The sequence below is a fragment of the Rhincodon typus genome, chromosome 14, assembly GCF_021869965.1.
Source record: "Rhincodon typus isolate 14 chromosome 14, sRhiTyp1.1, whole genome shotgun sequence".
Classification (NCBI taxonomy): Eukaryota; Metazoa; Chordata; class Chondrichthyes; order Orectolobiformes; family Rhincodontidae; genus Rhincodon; species Rhincodon typus.
This window is the reverse complement of record NC_063345.1, coordinates 37439131-37464404: the sequence shown is the minus strand read 5'-3', so window position 1 is coordinate 37464404 and position 25274 is coordinate 37439131. Positions and strand designations below refer to the sequence as shown.

Sequence of the window (25274 nt, the reverse complement as noted above, 5' to 3'; positions counted from 1 at the left end):
TCCAATGAGGGAGGGGGCCATATTGAACCTGATGTCGGGAAGTGCACCAAATCAGCCAAATGATCAAAGTTTCAGTGGGGGACCATTTTGGGAATAGTGACCATAATTCTGTAATTTTTTTTGGATTCTTATGGATAAGGACAAGAGTAGACCTCGGATGAAGGTGTTAAATTGGGGAAGGCCAACAATAACTGAATTAGGCAAGAATTGGAGAATATCGATTGGGAATGGCTGTTTGAGGGTGAATCCACATCTGATGTGGCAGTCTTTTAAGGACCAATTGATTAGAGTGCAGGAAAGGCACGTTCTAGTGAAAATGAAAGACAAGAATGCCAGGATTTGGGAACCTTGGATGACAGGGGAAATTATCAGCTTAGTCAAAAACAAAGGAAGCATACCTAAGATCTAAATATTTAAAAACAAAGACCTTGAAGAATATGGAAAATTTAGGAAGGGGCTCAAATAAAGAGTTAGGAGAGCTAAAAGGGGCTATGAAATGTCCTTGACTAGAAGGGTTAAGGAGAATCCCAAGGCATTTTTTACATATACTAGGGGCAAGAGGGTACCTGAGGAAAGAGAAGGCCCATTCAAGGATGAAGGAAAGAGGTTACGTGTGGAGCCAGAAAAGGGTGAGATCCTTAATGAGTACTTTACATTGGTATCCATCAAAGAGAGGGTCGTGAGGGATTTTGAGGTTAGGGAAAGATGTGTGAATACTCTCGGTCAGGTCAACATAATGAAGGAGGAAGTATTGGTCGATGTTGAGGAAGCTGTTGGAGAAGCTGAGAGACAGGATTTATTCACATTTGGAAGCAAATGGACTTGTTAGTGATAGCAGGTTTGGCATATCAGGTTTTATACCATAGAGCTCAGCTTCTGTAATCAATGTTCTCCGAGAGCAACCTCAAGTGTGACAGTGTTGCACAAAGTAGTCTGTTAAATAGAGCCTGGAATGAAGCATAAATTGAATTTTTAACATTTACTGTAGAAGAATTGAGTATTTCTTCCTGAAATAAATTGCAGATTTAAAATGTAATGCGGTAACTAGAAATTTTGTAAATGGCTAAAGTTAAAGTGTAATGTAATCAGTATTTGGCTGATAAAAACAGCTGTCCATTATTATGCAGAAATGTTATCCAAAATATTAATTTGTTATGGCATTGGTTGGACATGTTCTTGTTCTAAAGGATGCTGCCTATAGCTGCAGACATTGCATTTGCAAAGAACACAAGCTGTCTGAATAGTGTCCCAGAGTGTGCACTGTTTTTAGAGAGAGAGCACATCACTCAATTTGTGACTGTAAGCTACATTGGTTTTGAACACTAGTCAGAGAGAATCTGTGACTAACACACCACTGTTTGCTTTGATTTTCTTTCCAACTTACCTCAAACATTTTTGAGTTGAACACCCACTGGAAGACCTCATTGTTGCCAGTGGAGGGTTCTTAATACAAAATACGTGAATCTACACTTTTATTTCCAGAAAAAGAAAATTCAACCAGGAAGACTGCTCCAAGAAAATACAGTATCAATAGCTTGTGTGGAACGTAACTTCAGCTGCAAATCAGCATTTGGACATTCTGTGAATAATTATTTTCTTGATTTTAACTGATTCTTGTCCAAAATTCATTTTTAGACAATTCTGTCCTGAGTTTTATATTATTTTCATACTTTCAGGCTGTTGTGTATGCATGTTTCTTTTTTAAGAAGGGCAGTTGGTTATGTTTACAGATTTTAAACCTTTTAATTTTTGTTTAGCACGTTTTTTGCAATTACACCAATTTTTTTTACCCAATGGAACCTGACTGACTTGTTTCTAATATTGGGTTATGTACAGAATAACAATTGGCAATATCACCTCCCTTTGAAATTTAAAATCTGCGGCTTGCGGAGAAGTGAGAAGAAAAATAACCAGTCTACCCATCCTAACTTGGTTGCAATACCATTTTACATGTGGATGTTTTGGAATGGGACCTTAAAACATTTATATTTCTGATCTGATGACTTCCTAGAGCCAACCTTTGGACAAATCCTTTTTGAACTCGCCGTGTGTCCCTGAGGATTTTGGTTTGCACTTGTCTGGGCTTCTGGTGGTGATCTTAATGCTGTTTGGATCCTGCACCATCAATTGCTGAAAGTATACTGTCCTTGCTACAATGTTACAGAAGCAGCTTTACTAAAATTCAGTGATTTCCTGAGCGTATCCTGGCTTGCCCGGATCTGCATTACTGCTGTTTTTCAGTTTTGTTGACTGTTGCCTCTATCTCACTTTGTCCCGTTTATACGCTCATGGATTTTTCCACTATCTTCAATTTTTATTCACACCTCTTGCCCTTTAGCATCAGACAAGAGTAGATGGAAAGTACTCCTCAAGTTTGGGGCAGCCTGGTGGCTCATTGGGTAGCACTGTTGCCTCACAGCGCCAGGGACCGAGTTCAATTCCACCCTCGGCCAATTGTCTGTGTGAAGTTTGCACATTCCCCCTATGTCTGCGTGGGTTTCCTCGGTGCTCTGGTTTCCTCTCACTGTCTGAAGATGTGCAGGTTAGGTGAATTGGCCATGCTAAATTGCCCATAGTGTTTGGGGATGTGTAAATTGGGTGGATTACAGGGGAATGGGTCTGGGTGGGATGCTCTGAGATTTGGTGTGGACTTGTTGGGCCACACTGTAGGGATTCTATTCTATTCTAAGTTATCTTCTCAGTTGAATGGATGTGGTACCCTATTGCCTCAAGAACTTCTAACCTGGTTATCTACAGGTTGTCTTAAGGATGTTTTGTTTAAGTTTGACTCTCTTGTGGTGAACACTTCTGCCCGGACTATATTAATGGTTTTTTTGACCTATCCTCCTTCACCGTATAAATTTTCAGAGCCCACCTGGTAGTGCTAACTACCTCCAGAGCAACTATTTACCATCCCCCCCCAACCCTCCTTTTTTGCTGATGTGGTTTTACTTTCATCTTCTAGCCTGATGTTCTGATTTTAGATAAACCCACAGGCATTGAAACAGATTTTCTCAAAGTAATTTATAAATGTAAATTAGGTGGCAGGTTGTAAATTCATGCATTGTTCAGAGCAGGAAATAAGTGTGTGGAAGAACCCTTAGAAGCATTTACATACAAAGGGATCTAGGCATGCAGGTCCACAGTTTCCTGGTCAGGGTATAGAGGATAAAAATTGGCAGTCAGGTTGTTGTTGTAAAGAACTTCAGTTAGGCCACTTTTGGAATATTGCAAACTGTTCTGGTTGCCACACCACCAGAAGGATATGGAGGCTTTGGAGAGGGTGTAGAAAAGTTTCACCAGGATGTTGCCTGGTTTAGAGGGATTAACCATGAGGAGAGATTTGACAAACTTGGTTTGCCTTCACATGAGTGTCATGAGGCTTAGGGGTGATGTGATAGAAGCTTACAAAATTATGAGAGGCATGGATATAATGGATAGTTGGAGTCTTTTTCCCAGGGAAAATATGTTAATTAATAGGAAACATAGATTTAAGGTAAAAGTGGAAGTTTAAAAGAGATGTCAGATGCAAAGTTTTGTTCACAGAGGGTGGTACGTGTGTGGAATGCACTGCCAGATGAGGTGGTGGAGACAGATACAATAGCAACAATTAAGAGATGGGAAGAGTTGGAGGTGCTGAAGTCATAGTCAGTATAGTGTGGAGCTGGAGGAACACAGTCGGTCAGGCAGCATCAGAGGAGCAGGAGAATTGACGTTTCAGGTCAGAACCCTTCATCAAATCCTGCTCCTCTGATGCTGCCTGACCTGCTGTGTTCCTCCAGCTCTATAGTATAGCAATGTTTAAGATTAACAGATACATGAGTAGGCAGGGAATAGAGGGATACGGACTGTGTAGAAGCATTCGGTTTTTAGTTTAGAAAAGCATCATGTGGTATTGTAGCCTTGGTGGGCCAAAGGGCTTGTTCCTATGCTGTCCTGTTCTTTAATTCTTTGTGTGTTTGAAGTACAGTTGTTAACCTGCTGCTATGTGCAATTAACTGTGTATATTTGTATGCTGGTCAGACAGATGAGTCAGTGGGGAGACAATGGTGCTGTGGTATTTTACTGCATTAATCCAGATTTCCTTCAGTCCATTACAATGAATGCTTGGAGATTTTGGTGGAGACATTGTTGGAAGTTTGCTTGGCTCTTGAAGCTGCTCAACATTAACCTTTTTTCTGAGCTGTTTCTTTGTCTTCAGCTGTTTTTGGAGGCATTTGATGGACACTGAGAAGCAGATGAGCTAATGGCCTGTTCTGTAGTTGTCTGCGCTGGCCATCACTTTGGTAATGAGCACATTCCTTTGGTCTCAGGTTCGAATGATGATGTAGTCAACTATGTGTCAGTGCTTTGATCATGGATGCCTCCAGGAAGTATTGAATTTGCCCTTTTGATGGAACAGTATGTTAGTGATGACCAACTAGTGTTCCTCACACTTGGTGAGCACGAGACTCCCATTTGAGTTGCAGTTGAGTTGATTGATGAGTTTGTTCTTGATAGTGAATCCAGTTCTATTCTTCAAGTGTTGTACTTTGGGTTTTCCATTATCTTGTGCTGTGAAGAAACCATCAGCTATAAGACCAGGAAACACCAAGACCTCATCAACAAGAGAGGAAAGCTGTCCATGCCTGGCAACGCAACATCACCAGCGAAGTAAGTGGGAGCATTCATCAAGCATCAAAGTCAGTGTTACAAAGAAGATGATGCAACTCCTTGCTGAAAGCCAATTTGGCAATGTAAGGACCCAACACTTTTGGCCTCAAACTGTTGTGGAGTAAGAATAGAAATCTTTTGAGAGTCAGAGAAAATGTCAGCCTGCATTGGAGAGATAACTCAAACAACTCGTAAATTGTGATATTGTTGTGATGATGATGTATTAGAGCCACTCCCCCCAGCTTCCCATCTTGGACTCCCACTTAGTGTGGTAGAATTTGAAGCTGTCATTAGACAGACGAAGAATGGAAAAGCTGAAGGAGTAGATTGAATTCCATGGAGATTTTCAAATTTGGAGGAGAAGACCTTACCAGTCATCTCCATGAATTGTTCCTGAAAATCTGGGACAAAAAAAATTCCTGCCGATCTCATGGATGCTACTATTGCCACCTTCAAGAAAGGATTAAAACGTGGAACTATTGAGAAATCTCCCTACTCTCCATTGCCAGGGAGATAATTGCCTGGATCCTCTTTTCCCAGCGTGTGAGCAAATACTTCCTGAAAGCCAGTATTGATTCTGAGCAAACCATCTAACTATGGACATGACTTTCACTGTTCAGCTCCAATAGAAATGCCTGGAAGAACACCACTCTACATGGCCTCACTGATCTGACCAAGTCTTTTGACTCAGTCAGCCCAGGAGCTGCTATAGAAGACCCGTTCAAAGGCCGCTGTCCAATAAAATTCATCAACATGCTCATTGTCCTTTATGACAAGATGTTGGTGATGATCCTCACTGATGGTAAAATGACAGAATCCTTTGGGGTCAAGCAAAGATGAGTCATTGCCCTCATCCTTTTCTTCATCTTCCTCTCCACTATTCTTCATCCTGCCATTCTTTTCCTTTTCCTTCCCTCCCCCTTTGTTTTTAACCTTTCCCACATGTGTTGTGAACTATACTCCCCTCTCATTCCACATTTTGTAACTTAACTTTATTTTGGCACTGAATAATTAATATGAGTCATTTTTAGTTTGGACTTCACAAGCAATATTATAGAAGAACACACTACCAATTATTTTTAAAAGGGTAAGAGAAGATAATGAAAGAAGAAAGCACCTTTAACAGCAAGAGGGAATAGTAATTATAATTAAATTGACTTTTTGTTTTGCTGACACAAAACAAGGCTTTCCATTATCCCATTTGAGCAGCCAGACTGAATGTGCAGTCCATTGGTGGGAGATTGCATGCATTTTGTTGTTACAATGTCTGATGCTGCCTGCAGGTGGCCCTTGTTTTCATCTGCACAGCAGCTTGATGTGTCATAGCACTCAGTAGAAATGAAATCCTCCAATATTTCTGCTGTGCCTCTGGAAATGCTGATGCATTTTGCACATTTTTCTGCTGCTCCAAAATAATTCACTGAGTGGATGAGACTCCTCAACCTCCTACTGCACCATTTTCAACAGTGTGCTTCATGAACCTGTGGGAGCTGAAGGACTTGAATTGGAGCTAACAATTGGGAAGATTTCAAAGTCACCATTCTTGATCACACTTCAGTCCCATGCTTTACCACATCAAATATATGATTGCCAAATGTCATTTGATTTGCTCAGATCTAATGCTGTCACCAGTTATCTAGGAGACCCCATGACTCAGTCCCCAAAGACTATGCATTCCTGAGATCTGGTTTCTGGTGCTTCATCCTCTGCAACAGTTAGGTGATTACTTCATGGCAAGTCACATTCAACCTTACTGAACCCTGCTGAGCACCATTGAAGTAATGAAGTCTGAATAGTGGTGCATGTTGTCATTACACTTGCCCATTTTGATTGTTATATCCAGAACTGCATGCTTACCAGGACTGGTACCTGCTGTCAGTTATGCATTGAGTCCCAGTCTCTGGATCAGAGGTGGATTCCAAAGCACAGGCAAGTGAAGGTGTGATGAGGTTTGCAGGGAGTGGATTGTAGGAGAAGGCAAAAGAGGAGGACAATGTGTCTTTCAGTGCCTACCCCTAAAATTGCCAGGGCACTCAATCTGTCGTAAAGTCTCTATGAACTAGGGACACCCACAATAAGATTACAAACAAACTGATCAAAATTTTCTGGGCAGTGTTAGAAGTCAATGTGTAAACCACATATGTGAGTTCCAGACAATTTGAGAGTCACCATTAAACTCTCGTCAGTATAAAAATAATTGGTTTAAATGGCTCGTTAATGAACCTAATTGCCTTCCGCTTACTGGTAAAAGTGCAAAACATATGCTGTAGATGCTAGAAATCTAAAACAAAATCAGAAAACAATGCAAATGGCCAGGTGGTCAGGCAATATCTTTGGAACGAGAAGTAATGTTTAAGGTTGTCGTTACAGCACTTTCTGTATTTATCATAATGTAACCACAACCAGCTTCTGCACATGTGGAAATAAAAGACCAGGAGTGCAGTGCACTTAGCATATTTATGTCTTCGAAATGCTGTTAAAGGTTTAATGCCATTGTAGTGAACTGCAATTGAATCAATTGTTGGTTGAGGGGATGGCTGTAATTAACATGAGTTATTTGGAACATTGTGGTAAACATAGTACATCACAACATATTATGAAGTAGATGTGTGGCATGTATTGGAGTTCTAATTCAAGTCTTGGAGTCAGCTTGTATTTATAAAATATAAACACTGAATCACTTATTTTTTGTTTTTACAGTATTTTAGAAGGAAAAATTTGAAGTACTGTTTACTTCAGTGGTAGATGGCTTCTTTTTTCCCTAGGTCCACCCATTGTTAAGTAAATTTTACTAAACTACTGGCAAAAATGGCCAATGTGAAGGTAGGAAATAACAAAGTTATGATCTGTTTTTCCTTGTAATAAAGGTTGAAGAATATGCCATTAATTTGTGGAACTGGGCAGTAACCAAAAGACTAGAATCCTCAATTAACAATGAACAAAGGACAAAGTGTGAGTAATTGTTTGCTTTGCTGATTGAATGTTGTCCTTTCCCTTTAATTTTTCTTTTTTTAGTTGCGTCTGGAAATGAAACACTATGGCCCGTTGTCAGATCTTTGATGTACAGCAACTACTAGAAAATTCGATTCATGATCTAACTTTCTTTTATGTCCTATTGTTATGGATTGGACCAGACCCTAACTTCTGTATTTATTTAAAGGCAAGTGTAAGGTGCTGTGTTCCAGATGTGATTCAATTGGTCCACACTAGGTTTTAATCAAAACGCAGTATATTCTTACAACACAGTTAAAACACACCAAAAAAAGAGAATTGGCATAACTTTAACCCTATTGAAACACTTATAAAGATAATGTATTATTAAACCAATAATCATCAACTGTTACAATATAGGCAACATCACACAATAACACCCTTTGGCAAAAATGCAGTTCAGCATAACAGTTCTGGATCTCACATGCTGTTTTCTCTCCAGTCCAGAAGAAAGAAACAATCTGCCCTTCTGATTTTGTAGAGGAGCCTCGCTGTCTAAGACTTCACTTTAGCAGCCAGGAACTCAAGCTTTTAGCTCAGCAGTCACAAGAAACCTTTTCACTAACTGAAAGCCAACCTAAACGCCTTACTGCTTTGACTCCATCCTCTCATTGTCCTTTTGTCTCATTGCAAAAAAAATCGCCCAGGGAGAATTCAAAAAACTGTTATCAACTGCCTGTCTGAAGGAGGCATTTTGGTACCACTGTGGCGACACCTCTCTGCAAGAGTAATAGGACAGAACATATCTCTCTTGAAGGCACAGTACCATCACCTGTAAACCACCTTGTTTACTAGGATGGATAAAAAGGTCAGTTTACTTTCTCTGAGATACATTGTGAACTCCAGCCTGTCTTTCTTCAATATGCACTTGTTACCCTTCTGGTGCATTTGCAGGCCACTTCAGAAATATTTTTAGTTGTAGACTGATTTTTAGTCTTGTTAATCTTGATACTAATTTACTCGCGTGCAGTCTGTTGTGGTTTTAATATTGAGTATAAATCACAGCCGAGGATCAAGGCCTACATTTACCTGGGACCCAGGCTGTGCACATAGCGAGGCACATTCAGCTGCTTGCAGCCAGCTGCACTGAAATGGGGAAACAAAATTGGAATGACATCACAGGAAAGCAGTGAGTTGGTAAAGCTGGTAAAGACATACCACCAGAGTCTATCCCTAAATAGCCATAAATTAGAAAAGTTAAAGGCTATGGGATTAATTTAGAAGCACCAGGGATAAATGAAATTAGAATTGGCATAATAAAGTACGATAATGCAATAACAATAAGTATTAGTAGGTTAAAGTCAAAGTAGAATAATAGGAGACTTAAATTCAGGTAAGGGGAGTATTTTTTAAGACTAAGTAAGACATATGGCAGGCGAGGTCATATGAATGGAATATGTGACTTGGAATATGCGGCAAGTCATGGACCTTACCTGTGTCCTAAATGACCATAAATACAGGAATTGCAGTAGCTGAGAGTCATGTGGATAGCATGTTTAGAGAGGTGGTCATACCACGTCTCAAAAGACTGGGAGAATGAAAGGAACACTACAAGGCAGCCCAAGAGAAATAGGCAGCTGGTGCAGGAATCCCATGTGGTCCCATTGACAAATCTGTTTTCCATTTTGGAGGTTGATGATGGTGCTGGCTCCTGAACAGTGTGCAGACACGATCAAGTTTCTGGCATCACAAGCAGTCTGACTGTACAGGAGGGGAGGAAATATAAAGGAGGAGCAGTAGTGATAAGAGATTCATTAGTTATGAGAACAGACAGGCATTTCTGTGGCTGTCACTGTAACTCCCAGGTTGGTATGTGGTGCCAGATTTAATGATGTCACAGTGGTTACTAGACATTCTCTGTGGCAACAGTCTTAGATAGGAAGGAGGATGTTGCCCTGAAATCAGAATTTAAGGGGAACTAGGTGGAAAGTTATCAACCAGGATAAAAAATATAGTAATTATGAGATTGCTACATGTGTGAATGCAGAAATAGCAGGATAAGGAAGGTGAGTGCATGGCTGGAAAGATAGTGTGGAGGGAGGGCTTTAGATTCTTGGGGAAGTGGTACTGACTCTAGGGAAGGTGGCATGTGTGCAAGTCAGACGGGTTCACCTCAGCAGAGTTAGAACTCAATTCCATGTCTGAAGTTCAATGCATCAGGAATAGGCTGAAACATTGGGTCTTCCAGGAGAGTGTTGTTTATGGATTTTGAGCAGAGGGGGATGATGGCCTAGTGGTATTATCGCAGGACTGTTAATCCAGAGACCCAGATAACATTCTGGGACCTGCGTTCGAATTCTGTCATGGCAGATGGTGGAATTTGAATTCAATAGAATATCTGGAATTAAGAATCTAGTGATGACCATGAATCCACTGTCGATTGTCAGAAAAACCCATCTGGTTCACTAATGTCCTTTAGGGAAGGAAACTGCCATCCTTACCTGGTCTGGCCTACATGTGACTCCAGACCCACAGCAATGTGGTTGACTCTGAATTGCCCTCTGGGCAATTAGGGATGGGCAATAAGTGCTGCCTAGCCAGCGACACCCTCAGCCTGTGAATGAATAAAGAATAAAAAGCCCATGCAGCCTATGTGTGGTTGGGGGACTATAAATGAAGAAACTGTGGAGGGCAGATCTTTGGAGAAGATGAGGTCAGCGACAGTCTTGGAAATAACAGCTTAGTCTTCAATGGTGAGATCATGACCCAGGGAGATAGGAGGGTGTGCCTGACAATTGGCATTTAGCTTTTGCAAAGTAGAGTTTGGCACACAAGATGATAACAGCATTCCCCCTTATTCTCTCAGGTCTGACCCACCTTTATACTCAAGGTTTGATAATAAAATTTAGAACGATGGAAACAACATCCCATTTGTCTTCATAAATTGTTGCTTTACCTGATTGTGAACATCTGACTTTTTCAGTTTACAATGAAACATAAACAGAGAAACAAACACAGATCTAACAATGTTAATTGGAGTTGGAAATTGCCAGAACAACCTTAAATCTGCAATAGGGGATAAAGTTAATTTGATCAGATGTGAAAATAAAGCTTCATTATAGAATGGAGTGCACAAATTGCAGAAGGCGACAGGTTAGAGTGCCCGCAAACAATGTTTGTCAGCAAAGTTAATGTCTTGTTGTAAAATAGGCAGTAGTAGTATGGCTGTGAAGCTGAATAAGTAACAGGGAATGCAGAAGCAGTACAGAACTGTTTTACAGACTGGAGGAAGACATATTATTGGGCTTCCAAGGATTGATTATTAAGATCACTGCTTTTCTTGATCTGTATCAGTAACTTAAACTGGGATTTCTTGGAAGCACATTGATAATTTGTGAACTACATCAAACTTGGAACTGTTTGAAACTGTGTAGAAGGTAATGGTAGACGTCAAAATTCTTACAAGAATCCTTAGCTTCTGGAAAAGTAGGAGAGGATTGGAAAACTGCTAGTGTTAAACCCTTATTTACAAAGTGATGGAGATAAAAATCAACAATAGGCCAGCTAGCTTAATGTTTGTCATTAGGAAAATGTTTGGATTTCTTACAGAGGATGTGATAAGAGAGAGTTTAGAAATGTAATCGAGCAGAATGGTCAGCATGACAGAGGCAGTGAAAGCAGAGAATTTAGATATTTCAAGGCAGAATTTGATTCTGGATAAACAAAAGTACGAAATGTTATCTGTGCGCAGACAGAAATGTGGAGTAATCAGATCCACCCTGATCTTATTTAGTGGTGCAACTGGCTTACGGGGACAAGTAGCCTACTCTAGCTCCTAATTCGAATGCTCATATGTATGTTCACGTGTTTTCTGACAGCAGATTGACTTAAATGTACAAGACAAACCAAGGCTATTTCTGTGAACAGCATGTCATTAAAACTGTTATAGACATCATGCATCCAGGTTTTTAGTTAAATAAGTCCACCTGCAGTTTTATTGTTTCCTATATTGGATTTCGACGTTTTCAATGTACAACCAGAAAGAAATATTTCTGTACCTAAAGTTATAGTCTAAAAAGTGTAAATCAATAGCTAGATATTGAAAATTATACCATGTAAATAAAAATACTTTACATTGTTAAACTCCTATGATTTTGAATCAAAAAACTGCAAAAGCAAAATAAAATTAAAAACATTAATTAAAAACTAAAATTAAAAAAATCTTTCTACTTATCTGGGCCTCACCATTTGTTCCGCTCTCTGATTCTGCTGGCTCCCTCTGTGTTTGTTTGCTGAACCTCTGACTTGCTTCTTTCCTTCTGACAAACCCCTACTGTGAGCAAGGGCTCATGAAACAAGTGGCAAGAGCCAGGAAGAGCAATTCTGAGTTGAAGTGTTGCGTAAGTAAACGTCCAACTGTAGAGATGTCAGGAGGGTTAAAACAATTCCTCATGTCACACGTGAATTAAAACCATTACAGTTGGCCAGTGTTAAAGTGGAATAACTTAAAATGGGAACTCGTACAGTTCTATAAATTATAGAAGTTGGCAGGGCAGGTTGAAAAAGTAGTTAAAGCACTACGTGGGATCATAGGGTAGAAAAACAAGGAGGTTGTGGAGAAACTTTATAAAACACTGGGTCAGCCTTGGGGGGGAATGATGCGGATGCGTCGGAGAGAATACAGAAAAGATGTTTTTAAGAATACTTCTATCAACCTGAACCTTCTGTTACATGGCTAGATTGAAAAAGCTGTGGCTGTTCTCTTAAGAGATGAGCTGGTTGAGACAAGATTTGATGGCGATGTAGGACCTGGACCTGAATAAACCTACTTTTATTGGCAGAAGGGTAGAGAACCTGAGAACTTTGAATTAAAGTGAATAGCAAAAGAAACAGAGAAAAGGTACTGTAACATATATGTGCAGTGCTGTGCTTTTGTTGTCAATACCCTTGACTACATGAAAATTTTCTGACTGACACGTTCTTGCTATGTGTTACCTTGGTGAGTTGTTAGAAGATAGCATACACAGTAAGCTTTGCCTGTTGTTATTGCTCCTTGACCCATGGCTGTCTCAATGAAGTCATTTTTTTCACTCAAGCAAGCCCTTAGATGTGGAAAGCCATTTTATCATTATACAGTAGCAAATGCCTCAGTTTACATACTTCAGAGTTGCTTTTGTGACTCACTTGACACAAGCACTCACAGGGCTCCAAAATTGAAATCAGCTTGCAAAGTGAAGAAATTAGATTTTTTTGACAAACAAGAACAATCCCAGGCTTCAACTTTGTGCGCAAAAATTCTTTGTTGGTTTCTTCAGAACTTTGTTTCACTGTTTTCTTTTTAGAACTCAAGAGTTCTCTTGAGTGGTGACACTTGCCTCACTTTCTTCACAATGGTAGTGGAAGCCGATGCCAGTCGATGCTATACAACAAGCCAAATGACGATATCAATGCTGCCAACAATGATGATATGCAGTGAGTTTGAGGAGAGCACAGATTGTAACATAAGTTTTTTTTATTCATTCCCTTAAATCAGCAAAGAGGCCCTAAGTAATAAACAACATCTAGCAGGATGACTGAAAACATGTACTTAATATGCATATAATGTACTAAAGCATTAATAGTGGTAAACAGCTAAAGTAACTGGGGTCGACCTTCTGGTCTCCTGATAGTCAGACACTTGACCTATCCTGAAAGGTATAGTTTAGGACCCTGCAGAAGTTCTGTCTGTGGTAAGTTCCCGAGTAGTTTAAAAGTAGAATGAGTAGTTACCCTCCCTGTATAGCTCTTCGAAAATGTGCCCCCTGCTCTGAATTAGAGTTGGATGTGTTAAAGGATTTCAACTTGCATATCTTAACAGTTATTCAGGAAAGGTTAAAGGGATTAAAGTCTGTTCTAACTCCTGGCTAACAATGAAACTAACTTCCCAGTGACTGTCACTGATACACAGCCCCTACCACAGATTTTTCTCCCTCATCTACATTCTGTCTATGTCAGACAGACTATGTAACTTGAAACACTGGAATGCATCAGTTACTACTGTGAAAAAAGGGCCTGGTTTGGTTTCAGGTGCTGATGCTATGCTTGAATGTTGCCTGACCAGGTAGTTCTGCATTTGTGAAATAGATTCGTTGGAAGTTCAGGCCAGGAACTCTGAGCTCTGGAATAGGCTATGTGTAAAGGACAAGAGTGGCAATCTGATTGTGATTGCCACTTTTAGGAAGATTCAGCTCAACTATGCAACATTAGTGTAGTCTTGACAGAAATTAAAAACAATAAAATCCTGAAATGAAAAGCCAAGTTTTAATGTGCAATATCTTAAGTTCATGAATACTTCACTTTTCAGTGCGACATGTGGCCTGCAAGTTGGTCTCTTTGTGCGATAATGCTGAACCGAATGAAGTGACACTACAAAGACAAATACTGGTGAGTTTGAGCTGTAGTGTTTGATACATTATTGATAAGGTGTTTTCATAGATGAAACAGAAATGTGTGATTATAAAATAATTTTATATCTGATCACATATTACTGTTTATGAGGCCTTGCCAGTGCATCGTAGATACTGTATTAGTTACAAACCAATTACAATACTTCAAAGAAATTAATTGACCACAAAGTGCCTTGAATTTTGTTTGAGGGAATTGAAGGCGCAACTAAAATGCAAGTAAGTGCTTAATTTTATTGTTACATAGATAACACATATTTGGAAGTTATTTGTATTAATTATTAAAATTGCATGTAATATTATATTGTTTGAATCAATTTAATTTATTTGACAAAAAAAATTCTTCTGTGCTATTAAAGGCAGTTATTTATTATTGACAACCTTATAAACAACGGATCTTGCAGCTTCCTGAAAAAGAGCAGGCCTGATACTTTTGAGTTTCATACTTAGACCAAAGTGACAAATGCACATAATTAGACCAATTATAACACATGGTTTAAAATGGATAGTTAGTGGGTGGCAATTGAACAGTTAGTTATTGTTGCTATCAAACCTACATTAGTTTGATGCTCAAGCCTCAAATGCATAGGCCTAGTGGCTGTGTGTATCATTTCAATACTTTGAGTCATTTTGCTGGCATTGAGGGTGGGAAATTGGGTAGGTTCCTGGAGCTGTGTGATAATTTGTCCCTGAAGCTGATATAAATAGATGAAGTGCCTGTGAGATGTGCTATACCCGAATATTTCAGAATTGTAAATGCTTTCCTTAATATCTCATGTTGTCTAAATTTACATTTCTAAAATTTTTTTTATTGGCTCCGGGTGTCACTGGCTATGCCAGCAAAGGGCAGTTGAGAGTGAACGACGTGTTACATGTAGGCCAGATGAGGTAAAGATGGCAGATTTCCTTCCATCAGTGAACCAAACCGGTTTTGCAATAATCAATAATCAACAGTAATTACATGATCACCATTAGGCAGCTTTTAAATCTAGATATTTTTAAATTCAAACAATGTACATGGGACTTAAACCCATGTTCCCAGAACATTGTTTGCAGTTCTGAATTACCACTCCTATGACATTACCACCACAACACCACCTCCTTTAATGTGAAAGTGACCTTCCCCTTGAACAAGTAATTGTTCTGAATGTCCATCCAGAGACCCCAGCCAAGTTAATTGTGGTTAGAGACTCTGCATACTTAAACCATACAGATTGGCTTATGAGGAAAGCTTAGATAGGCTGGGCTTGTATCAGTTAGATTTGGAAGAGAGAGAGCTGACTTGATTGGTACATACAAGGAATTGAGGAATCTTGAAGGGGTAGATGTGGAAAGGATATTTCCTTCTATGGTCAAACCTACAACTAGGGGTCACTGTTTAAAATGATGTGTTGCCCATTTAAGGTAGAGATGAAAAAGAATTTTTCCCTGAGGTTATGAGTCTTCTGCTTGAAAAGAAGCAGCCGCCTTGAGTATTTTTTAGGGCAGAAGTTCATAGATTCTTTCTAGAGGTTCAAATGGTATTGAACTTAGGTGAGAATGAAGTAATCAGTTCGATCATGATATTATTGAATGATGAAACAGGCTCAGTGATTTCGTATGTTTGTGCAAATCAGATGACATAGTTTTAAAGGAAGTGCATTTATTTTTGTGGGTAGATTACATTATAAAATATTCCTACTTTCTGTTACAGATGTTCATGAAAACTGGGAAAAGCTGGCTGGATTGTAGGAAACCTTTATTGGCAGATGGATTTCTAGACTTGGCTCTGAAAGTACGTTTCTTTTATCATAAAACTTTTTCTTAAGTTTAATTAGAGTCTTTAACAGTAGCTCGACAATTACATTAAAGACTAAAGTGCTAATGAAATGATTCAACTCTATGTGTGTTTGCTTTGTTTGTAGGCTCTGTGGAGTAGGTGGTGATGCATTAGTGAAAGTTGAGGATTTGTTAACAGAAAAGATTCCGAATAAACTAGCCATTTTTAGGTTGAAAACCTGTAATGAACCCCCAACAGTGCTTGGGCATCACTTATTTACAGTCAGTTAATTATTTCTTAGATATGGAATTCAAATGTAACATGTCTGAGTTTTTTTGCTGAAATAATGTTTCGCTCATGATAAAATAGAATGGTTTACTGGTGCTAGAGGACAAATGAATGGCTCAGAATGACTAGTAGATAATGGCAAAAGCATTCTTTGTAGCTGAAGTGTTAGGAAGCTCTTGCCCTGTTAACCTCCATCTGAAGAGGGCTGAGACCAACATAGATCTTTTCCACCCTGATGTGATTTCTTTCACCTCTTGAAAACTTGTCCGATCTTGTCAAAAAGGTCTGGGACTGGAGACATGCCATTAGCAGAGATAACTGCACTATCCTGTGTTCTTCAGTTAGCAAGCTGCTCTGAAGGCTGTCATAAGAAATGCAATAGATATTTTGGAAATCATTGAATCATAGCACCCGTACAGTGTGGAAGCAGACCATTCAGCCTATCATGTCCACACTGACCCTTTGAAGAGCTGACTATCACAGACTCTCTCCACCTGACCCCCATCCCTGTAACTGTATTTGCCGTGGCTAATCCACCTTACTTGCACATCCCTGGACACTACAGACAATTTAGCCTGGCCAATCCACCTGACCTACACATCTTTGTACTGTGGGAGGAAACTGGAACACCCAGAGGAAACCCACGCAGACAAAGGGAGAACATGCAAATTCCAGACTAACAGTTGCCCGAGGGTGAAATTGAACCTAGCTCCCCGGCACTGTAAGGTAGCAGTGCCAACCAGTGAGCCACTGTGCAGTCCTAAATAAATCTTACAATATTGCAAAGTTCATATATGGCAATTTTTGACAGCAGTCCCATAAAATTTTGTTTATGATTATGATAAGAGTAGTTTCAATTCTGTGGCAAAAATAGAAATCAAAAGGATTGAAATATGGTCTCACAATCAGATGGACATGGATTTAAGAAGTGATAACATGTTTGAGGGCTTTGGAAAGGTGAGGAATGTTTAATGGTTTACTAATCTAAATGAGGTCAAGTGTTTGTTTGGTAAAAGAAATGATAATGACACATTTGAAGGATAGAAACACTACTTAAGGAGAGAGCAGTTAACAATATCAGCTAACATGAACTGGTCCAGCAATGCCAACTTTTGTTTGGAGCCTTCATTAAAAAGGAGGAAATAAGTAAGAGCGTGCAGTTGAAGTGCTGTTGAGTTGCCGATGTCTTTGTAAGTGTATACCAGTGGTAGTCACTTTCTTTTGGAGAGGACGGAAAGAAGTTGGAAACATTGTAAGCTTAGTTTGAAACTATTTAATTTCTATCTTTGATGTGCCCTAGTGTAAGCCATCAACTCTGATAAATTGACACCTGCCAGATTTTTCTAACATATTTAGGAGTTAAATATTTATTTATAACATTTTGTGATTTATTGTTGGAGAGTATCAGGTACGTGTGTTTGTGCAATTTCTTCAGTATCTTCCACTTCTGGGATTCTTTTTACTCTGTTTCACATAAGAAGCTAATGCTGTAATAGGGAGAGTTGACCTTTCTTCAAGCAGAATGAGAAGTTTACCATTGGTTGAGAGAATATTGTTGACCAGCCTACAGGCATACTTTGAAAGCAGACTCTGAAGCACCCTAGAATGATTCTGAAGCAGAACATTGCAGCTATAATTACATTCCGTACCATTAGCAAATTAGTAGCAGTTGCCTTATATTTCAAGTTTCATTTATTCTCTGATCCTGACTGCTACTTTCGTTCTGATTGATTTCACTGCAGTGTTTAAGAACACATGCTGAAATACCCTTGCTTCAGAAATCTGGCGTTTGTTTGTAATGTCAGATGAATAGGATTTCTGTGTATTTGCAGTAGTCTGAGAACCTGTTGAAAATTCTCTGTATTGTGATAGTTAAGGTTCAAGATTTGAATTTTTCTGATGGAAAGATTATAACAGTTTGCATCTCTTCCTACAGAGTTTGGAGATGTTGTATGCAAGGCTAATAGCTGGATATGATGGCCAATCAGATTTAAATGTTCTTAAGAATGATGTGGAAAAGGACCTTTTCAAAGTGCACTCGTATCAGGCAGAATCAGTATGTGTGTGTCTTAAATTACAATATTTAAATCATAAGACAGAATTTTCTGCTAGATTGTGTTGCTGTTTTCTGATAAACTTGTTACTGTAGTTATTCCTAGGTGGGTTTGATACGACATTCATAAATTGTTAGTACCTTCTTGACAAGTATGGCCAAACAAAAAACAGTTCCCTCTGGCGCAACAAATACAATAAAATAGATTATAATGTAATTATAATAAGTCTGACATAGTTTTCAGAAGAAAGGTCAGTCAGTCATAGTGGCGCTATGAACAACTGTTGTGACTGCAGTCATTGGAAGGAGGAGCCTAGCATCCCACCGGAGTGAAATTTTCTATCTCTCTGCAGATTTTGTTTCATGGGCAGGACGGTCCTTAAGTCCCTCTCTGGCAGCCTGGCCTAGCTGTCATCTTTTGGGTTCCTTTTTCCTTTGTAAATGTCAGTCTAGAAGATTTCTGCTGACAAATCATTTGGTGCAAGCTGGTACAAAAGCATATTACTGCAGAAACAGGAAATTTGAATTAAAAATTCTGCAGGGCAAGCGTAATTTATTAAGAGAAACAAAGTTAATATTTCAGATCAATTATCATTCATTGGAACAGGTTTTCTACTGTTACAAAGCAGAGGTTGTCAACCCCCACCCCCAGAACTAAAACCGAAACACCCAAAGAGGAGTGCCTCGCACTGTAATCTGTCAAAAAGGAGTGTGAAAAGTGGTGTAACCTGCCTTTCAGCAACTTGTAGTGGTTAAATAAAATAAACCACTGACACTCACTTTTACAATGAACAAGTAACAATTTATTTATCTAATTCTAACAGTGAACAAATTAACTAAATTATTAACCAACCAAATAAACCCTTCTAACTACTAACTATTCCCAAATAAAACATGATTTTAATGGAATGCTGTTCCAGTAAATACAAGTCTCAAGCCAGGTTACATGTCTTCCAGAATGTTCTGTCAGGAATGTTTCGCAGTTGATTCTTTTGCCAGGAATCCTAACAAGTTATGCCATAAGTACCTTTGATTTAGATGATGCTTTCTTTAAGACTGAGAGCCAACAATTCTCTCTTCAGAACTGAGAGCTGTTAACTCTGGCAGATGGCAGTTGGCTCTCATGTCTTTGTTCAACTGCCCTCTTCTTTTATACCGTTGATGACATATCAATTTCTTACAATAGGATTGGTCTTATGTTGTCAAAACCATCAAATTCAAATTTAATTGGTTTTTGGCATCTAAGTGCCTGGTTCAAATTGATTGGCCAAATTCAAAACTTCTTGTTTTGGTAACAAAACAAAACTGCTGCTTGGCCTGCGAGCTGTATGGCCTTTTGATACAAATATTTCAATTCAAACCTACAAGTTGCTGCCCACAGACATCCTTTTTGAATCTCTAAGCATAGAAAAAGCACATCTTCTTTTAAAGGGACCATGCACTGTTTTTCCTCCCTAGCATTTTACAAAGACCAAAAGTTTGCAACCACCAAATTTTAATGTCCTGCCTCCGAATCCACAAATACTCTACCCAACTTCGCAAAGCTGCTTGGGGGCCTCAACTGAAGATAGGATGGGAAGGCTATCTACAGATCTTACTGCCAGGCTTAATTGGGGCAATGGTAGGAAGATTGCAAGATTCCCACCCACTTTCCTCCTTTCCACATGATTCAATGCCTCCTCCCCAGCCACCAGACATGACAGAGGAAAGGGCACAAAATTCTGTCCAGTGTCATTGTAATCAATATTCTGATTTTGTTTGTGCATTTTATTTTCTCCTCTCTCTCTATTGCTAGGCTGTGACTCAATGTGATCATATGAATGCAGTGAATTGTATCCAACGCTGTAAAGATATGCTGCGCAGAATACCCAAAGAGGTTTGTTGGTGCCTTTAACGTTTGTATATTGGTTATGATGACTGTGAAGTGCAATTTGTGGCAGTGCTGCCGTTGGGATGTTCCATAGGGTTTGGATTGAATTTAACTCTGTTTCAGGGCTGTTTAATTCCCTACTGAGTCATACGTTTTATTCAAAACCAAATGTACCTGACATGAATTATTTCAGATTGGGATTTAATCTCATTTGGGAGTAACATTATATTGTGTTTGCTCGGTACACATTGGAACATACTAAAACCAAAAAAAAAATGTATTTTCTGGAATTGTGATACATGTCCTAAACTGAAATTCTTTAGAGATATTACACCATTTAACCTGCATTTACAAATCTTTCTTTGTATACTGCCAAAATCAATCTATGGAATTAATTATAAAGCTATGACAACGTATTTCTAGTGTTCAATCAGTGTAAATGAAAGCAGGTGCTGTAAATAGATGACTTGCAAGTTGATTATTAAAAGTGCCATTCTGACAAATAGTTAATGCAAAGAGTACTATTTACCTTGTAGAATCATACAGAAACTTGTAGCACAGAAACAGTCTGTTTGATTCACTATTTCTGAGTTGGCTGATCTTCAGTCTGAACCCCTGTTCCAGTTCTTAATCAGCACTTCAAATACTTGTTAATTACAACACTTATTATGATTTAGTGGCCACAATTTTTATAGGGTAATGCTCAATTAATGTTAATATCAGACAAGACAAATCCCTGACATGTAGATCATTTTAAATGTGATATGATCTTTTACAAAAACAATGTTGCAGTCTTTTTTTAAACAGTAAAACAATTAAAAATTTATGAATAACTGAAATGAAATTAAAGAAAAAAATCCAGTCCATTCTCTTATAACACAGATTCAACTATTTTTAACACACAGTAGAAGTATTCCAAGCACTCTTTAAAGATTGAACACAAGCAATAGCTTTGTATTGTAATCAGTACACTCTGGTGCAGATTGCGAATATTGTCGCAGTTCTAAGAACATCTTGTGCTGTCTTGTAGCAAGACCTAGTCCAGCTTATTTCCAAAGATGGGAAACAATTTTTAATACTTCAATGGCTTGAAATAATTAAAATTTTAACTCATCTACTGGAACTGGAGATAACTCTTAACTGTCGTAATGAAACGTCTGCAAACTAACGAACTAGCTTGGCGAGCAAACCAACCACAGCTTAACTCTTAATTATTGTAAGCCCTGACTTAGCCTTCTTTCAGTGCTGTACCATCACCAATGCAGCTTCAATTTTTTTTTCTTTTTTAATAAAATAACTTTGAAAACTTAACTTTACTTCTTTTCCACCAGCTGTATCCTAATACTCAGGTCTGGGATTAATAACCTCTTATTCTTTGATAATTTTTTCTATAAACTTCTTGGGAACGCTGTGTAGCACGTGACTCTACTAAAGGACTTCTCAGCTTTTTGGAGCTTGATATATGTTTCTCTCTTGAATGACTCCCAGCACAGACTGAAAATGAAGGTCAGAGTCTGGAAAGTTCTTCCTCTGATCCCTCTGGATAGTCCATTAGGAGCACTGGCTAACTTCCTTTTGCTTGGAATTATGGTTATTGTTGTTTTAAAATCCGATTGTTAACTCCATACGTGTAGAAAAACTCTTACGTTTAACTTAGAATTCCAAGAACTGAAACATGCAATAAACAAAATTAAAGTTAACTATGCAAATCTCAGAGTTCCACTACACATTTAAATTCTTTAACTTCTGTATCTACCACCCATTCAGGCAGCGAGGGAATGGCACCAATACTTGGGCAAGAGGGAGCTGTTCTGATTCTATGGGCTCCACTTACACCAGGCTGGGACTAGTGCCCTGGATCTAACAATGCCTTTGGATAGTATTTTAAATTAGCAGAGGTTGTGTGAGGGTTTGGATTTAAAAGTCCAAAGAAAATTGTTGAGACAGTAGAATAATGTATTATTTAGGCAAAGTTAAGAAGAGTGGTGATGGAATTGCACGGTAATATTGCATTAACAAATAGGATCTAATTGTAGTTTTCAAAAAAAAAGGACTCTTTATGTGAATAGATATTGCATCCGTAGTAAGTAGATGACTTGGTGGCACAAACAGAAAAATGTTTTTATCCATTCACATTGCAGAGCATTGTTACAGGTGACCAGGTTAAGAAATAAATATTGCTGGGTACAATACATTTGGAAAAGACAGGTTACATGGCAAAGGAGATGAAATTGCACTGATAATTTACCTCAGTATTGAGGGGAGATTTTGACCCAGAAGATCAGGAAGTCAGATCAGTATGTCTGGAGGTTAGAAATAATGAGTTTGAAGACTTCTAACAGTAGTCATACTACTGGACATAGTATAAAGCAAGGAATGATTGGACAGTAAGACCATTAGTCATTGGAACGAAGTATTGAGCCCATCAAGCCTGCTCTGCCATTCAATGAGATCACATGATTCACTGATCTAATTATCCACTTTCTTGCCTTTTCTCCATAATGCTTGACTCTCTTACTGATTAAAAATCTGCCTGCCTCAGCCTTGAATATAATATGCATCCTCAACAACTCTCTGCAATAAAGAATTCTGTAAATTCACTAACATGAGACATTGCATTGCTCTTCATCTCTGTCTTAAATGTGCAACCCCTTTTTTCTAAGATTATGCTGTTTGATCATCTGCAAACTTGGCTATGGTACATTCACTTGCTCCAGCAAAACAGAATAATTCTTAAATAGTAACAGATTGAGAAGTGTGTGTGTTGGTATGGTACGAATAGTATATTGGCCTTGATTGCAAATAGATTTGAGTACAGAAGTCAAGATATCTTGCTGCAGTTGTACAGAGCTTTGTTGAAGCAGGGTTATATTGCCTTAGTGGGAGTAAAATGAATGTTCACCAGATTAATCCTTGAGGTATGAGATGGTCCAGCATGGAGAAATTGAGAAGAATGGGTTTGTATTCCCCAGACTTTTGAAGAATGAGGGGTGACCTCCTTATAATATGCAAAATTTTTACAGGGTGAATGTAGACAAGGTAATTCCATTGACGGGTGAGTCTAAAACCAGGAGACATAATTTCAAGATAAGGGATAGGGCATTTTAGATTGAGATGACAAAAGATTTCTTTCACTCAGAGGGTCGTGAATCTTTAAATTCACACCCAGAGGATTGTGGAAGCTCAGTCATTAAGCATGTTTAAGACAGAAATTGATAGACTAATGACATCAGACCTAACGTGGATAGTGTGGAAAAGTGGCATTGAGGTGGAAAATCAGCCATTATCTCACTGAATAACGGAACTGGTTTAATTGGCTAAATAGCCTAGTTCTGTTGCTACGTTCCTGGATTTTGGAGTGATATCAGCAGATTTGAAGGTAGCCATGAGTGAGAGAAAAGGTAAGGAATTACTGAACAGTTAGCCTGATGTCACTTGTTGGGGGGAAAACTTTGAAATCTATCATTAAGGAAGTCTTAATTTACTTTAGAAAACCATACATTCTGATCTGCAGTTACCATGGTTTTATTCAAGGGAAATCACATTTGACAAATCCATTAGAGTTCTTTGAAAATTTTACAAATGTGGTAAATAAGGGGTTACCAATGACTGTAGAATATTTGGATTTCCAGAAGACAATTGAGAAGCCACACAAATGTTGATGAACAAGAAAAAGCTGATGGAGTTGCAGGTAATGGCATGGTTAGAGAATTATTTAACACAAATAATAAGTGAAGGAGCAGCAGTATAGTTCCAATTAAGGATGGTGTATGACTTGGAGGAGAGCTTGCAGATGATGGTGTTTTCATACATCTGCTGACTGCTTAGCTGATATAAGTCAGGAGTTGGAAGGTGCTGTTGAAGGAACCCAGGTGAATTATTGTATTGTGTCATGTAGATAGTGCATGTTGATGCCACTGTGTGTGACTGGTGAATGATGGAGGGAGTGAATATTGAAAGTTATACATAGTGTGCAGATCACTTTTTTTCCTGGATTGTACTGAGTTTTAAGTGTTGTTGGATCTGCACCAATCCAAGCAAGTAGAGAGTATTCCATTGTACTCCTTACTTATGCCTTGTAGATGGTGGACAGACACGAGGTGAGTTATTTGCTGTAGAATTCCTAGTCTCTGACTTGTTGTTGTACCCACAGTATTTATATGGCTGTTCCTGTTTGGTGTTTAGTCTACGGTAAACCCCAGAATGTTGATAGCAGGGGACTGCTTGATGATATTGCCATTGAACATGGGGAGATGTTTGGTTTCTTTCTTTTTGGAGATGGTCATTGCTTGGCATTTGGGTGGCCTGGATGTTACTTGCCACTGATTAGCTAAAGCTTGGATGTTATGCAGGTCTTGCTGCATATTGACAAAGGCAGCTTCAGTATCTAAGAGTTATGAACGGTGCTGAACATTGTGCTGAGCATAAGTGAGCATCCCCTCTTCTAACTTTGTGATTGAGAGAAGACCATCTATGAAGTAGCTGAAGATATTTGGGCCCAGGGCACATAAACTGCTGAAGTGAATGAGGTAAGGTGATTGACTGCCAATATTATAGCTGTCTTCCTTCGTGCTATGTATGACTCAAATATTCTCTTTGGTTCAAGCTAGTGCAAAGAAAATTGAGTTATAATTTACAATTAATCATAGCTAACCTACAGTTCGACATTCTAGTGAACTCTTTCTATGATGGTATCCTGTATCACCATAGAACTATTCCGGTAAGTTCTGTCAAACAACGGTAATTTACAAGGTAAGAAGATAACCTTTTAAATACCAAACTCAGGTTTTCATCTATAATGTTGATAAATAGGACCCCACTCTTCCGTTGAGATGAACATTTCAAATAATGGGGTGATTTTCTTGCATTCATAACTCATTTGATTTATACAAACAAATATCCCCTCAATGTATAAATTAACAAAAAAATGTGAATTTTGCCAAATTTCCTAAACACAGAACGAAACACACTCTCAAAATGATGTTGCCATTATAAAAATGTGCATCATACTATGAAGTAAAATGATGAATTCTTCCATGAAGTTACATAATGATAATTCTAAATTTTAATGAATAAGAAACAATGCTGTGCAGATACTTAATTCATTGATGTTTGTTCTTGTGTCAGGATGCACATTAAGAATATTTGACTCCTGAAAGCAGCCAATCAACTATAGTTACAGAGATAGTAAGACCTGCCGATGCTGGAGAATCTGAGATAACAAGGTGTAGAGCTGGATGAACACAGCAGGCCAAGCAGCATCAGAGAAGCAGGAAA

At 38.6% G+C, this 25274-nt stretch overlaps 1 protein-coding gene across 1 annotated transcript in view; it reads left to right on the top strand.

Moving 5' to 3' along the window:
* tex11 (testis expressed 11) overlaps positions 1 to 25274 on the top strand; it is a 154257-nt gene that overhangs the window by 19009 nt on the left and 109974 nt on the right. The window contains exons 4-8 of the mRNA XM_048605310.1: positions 7521 to 7605; positions 13928 to 14007; positions 15721 to 15801; positions 18011 to 18130; positions 19923 to 20003. Of these exons, the coding sequence (XP_048461267.1) occupies positions 7521 to 7605; positions 13928 to 14007; positions 15721 to 15801; positions 18011 to 18130; positions 19923 to 20003 (447 nt within the window). The remainder of the gene's footprint in view (positions 1 to 7520; positions 7606 to 13927; positions 14008 to 15720; positions 15802 to 18010; positions 18131 to 19922; positions 20004 to 25274) is intronic.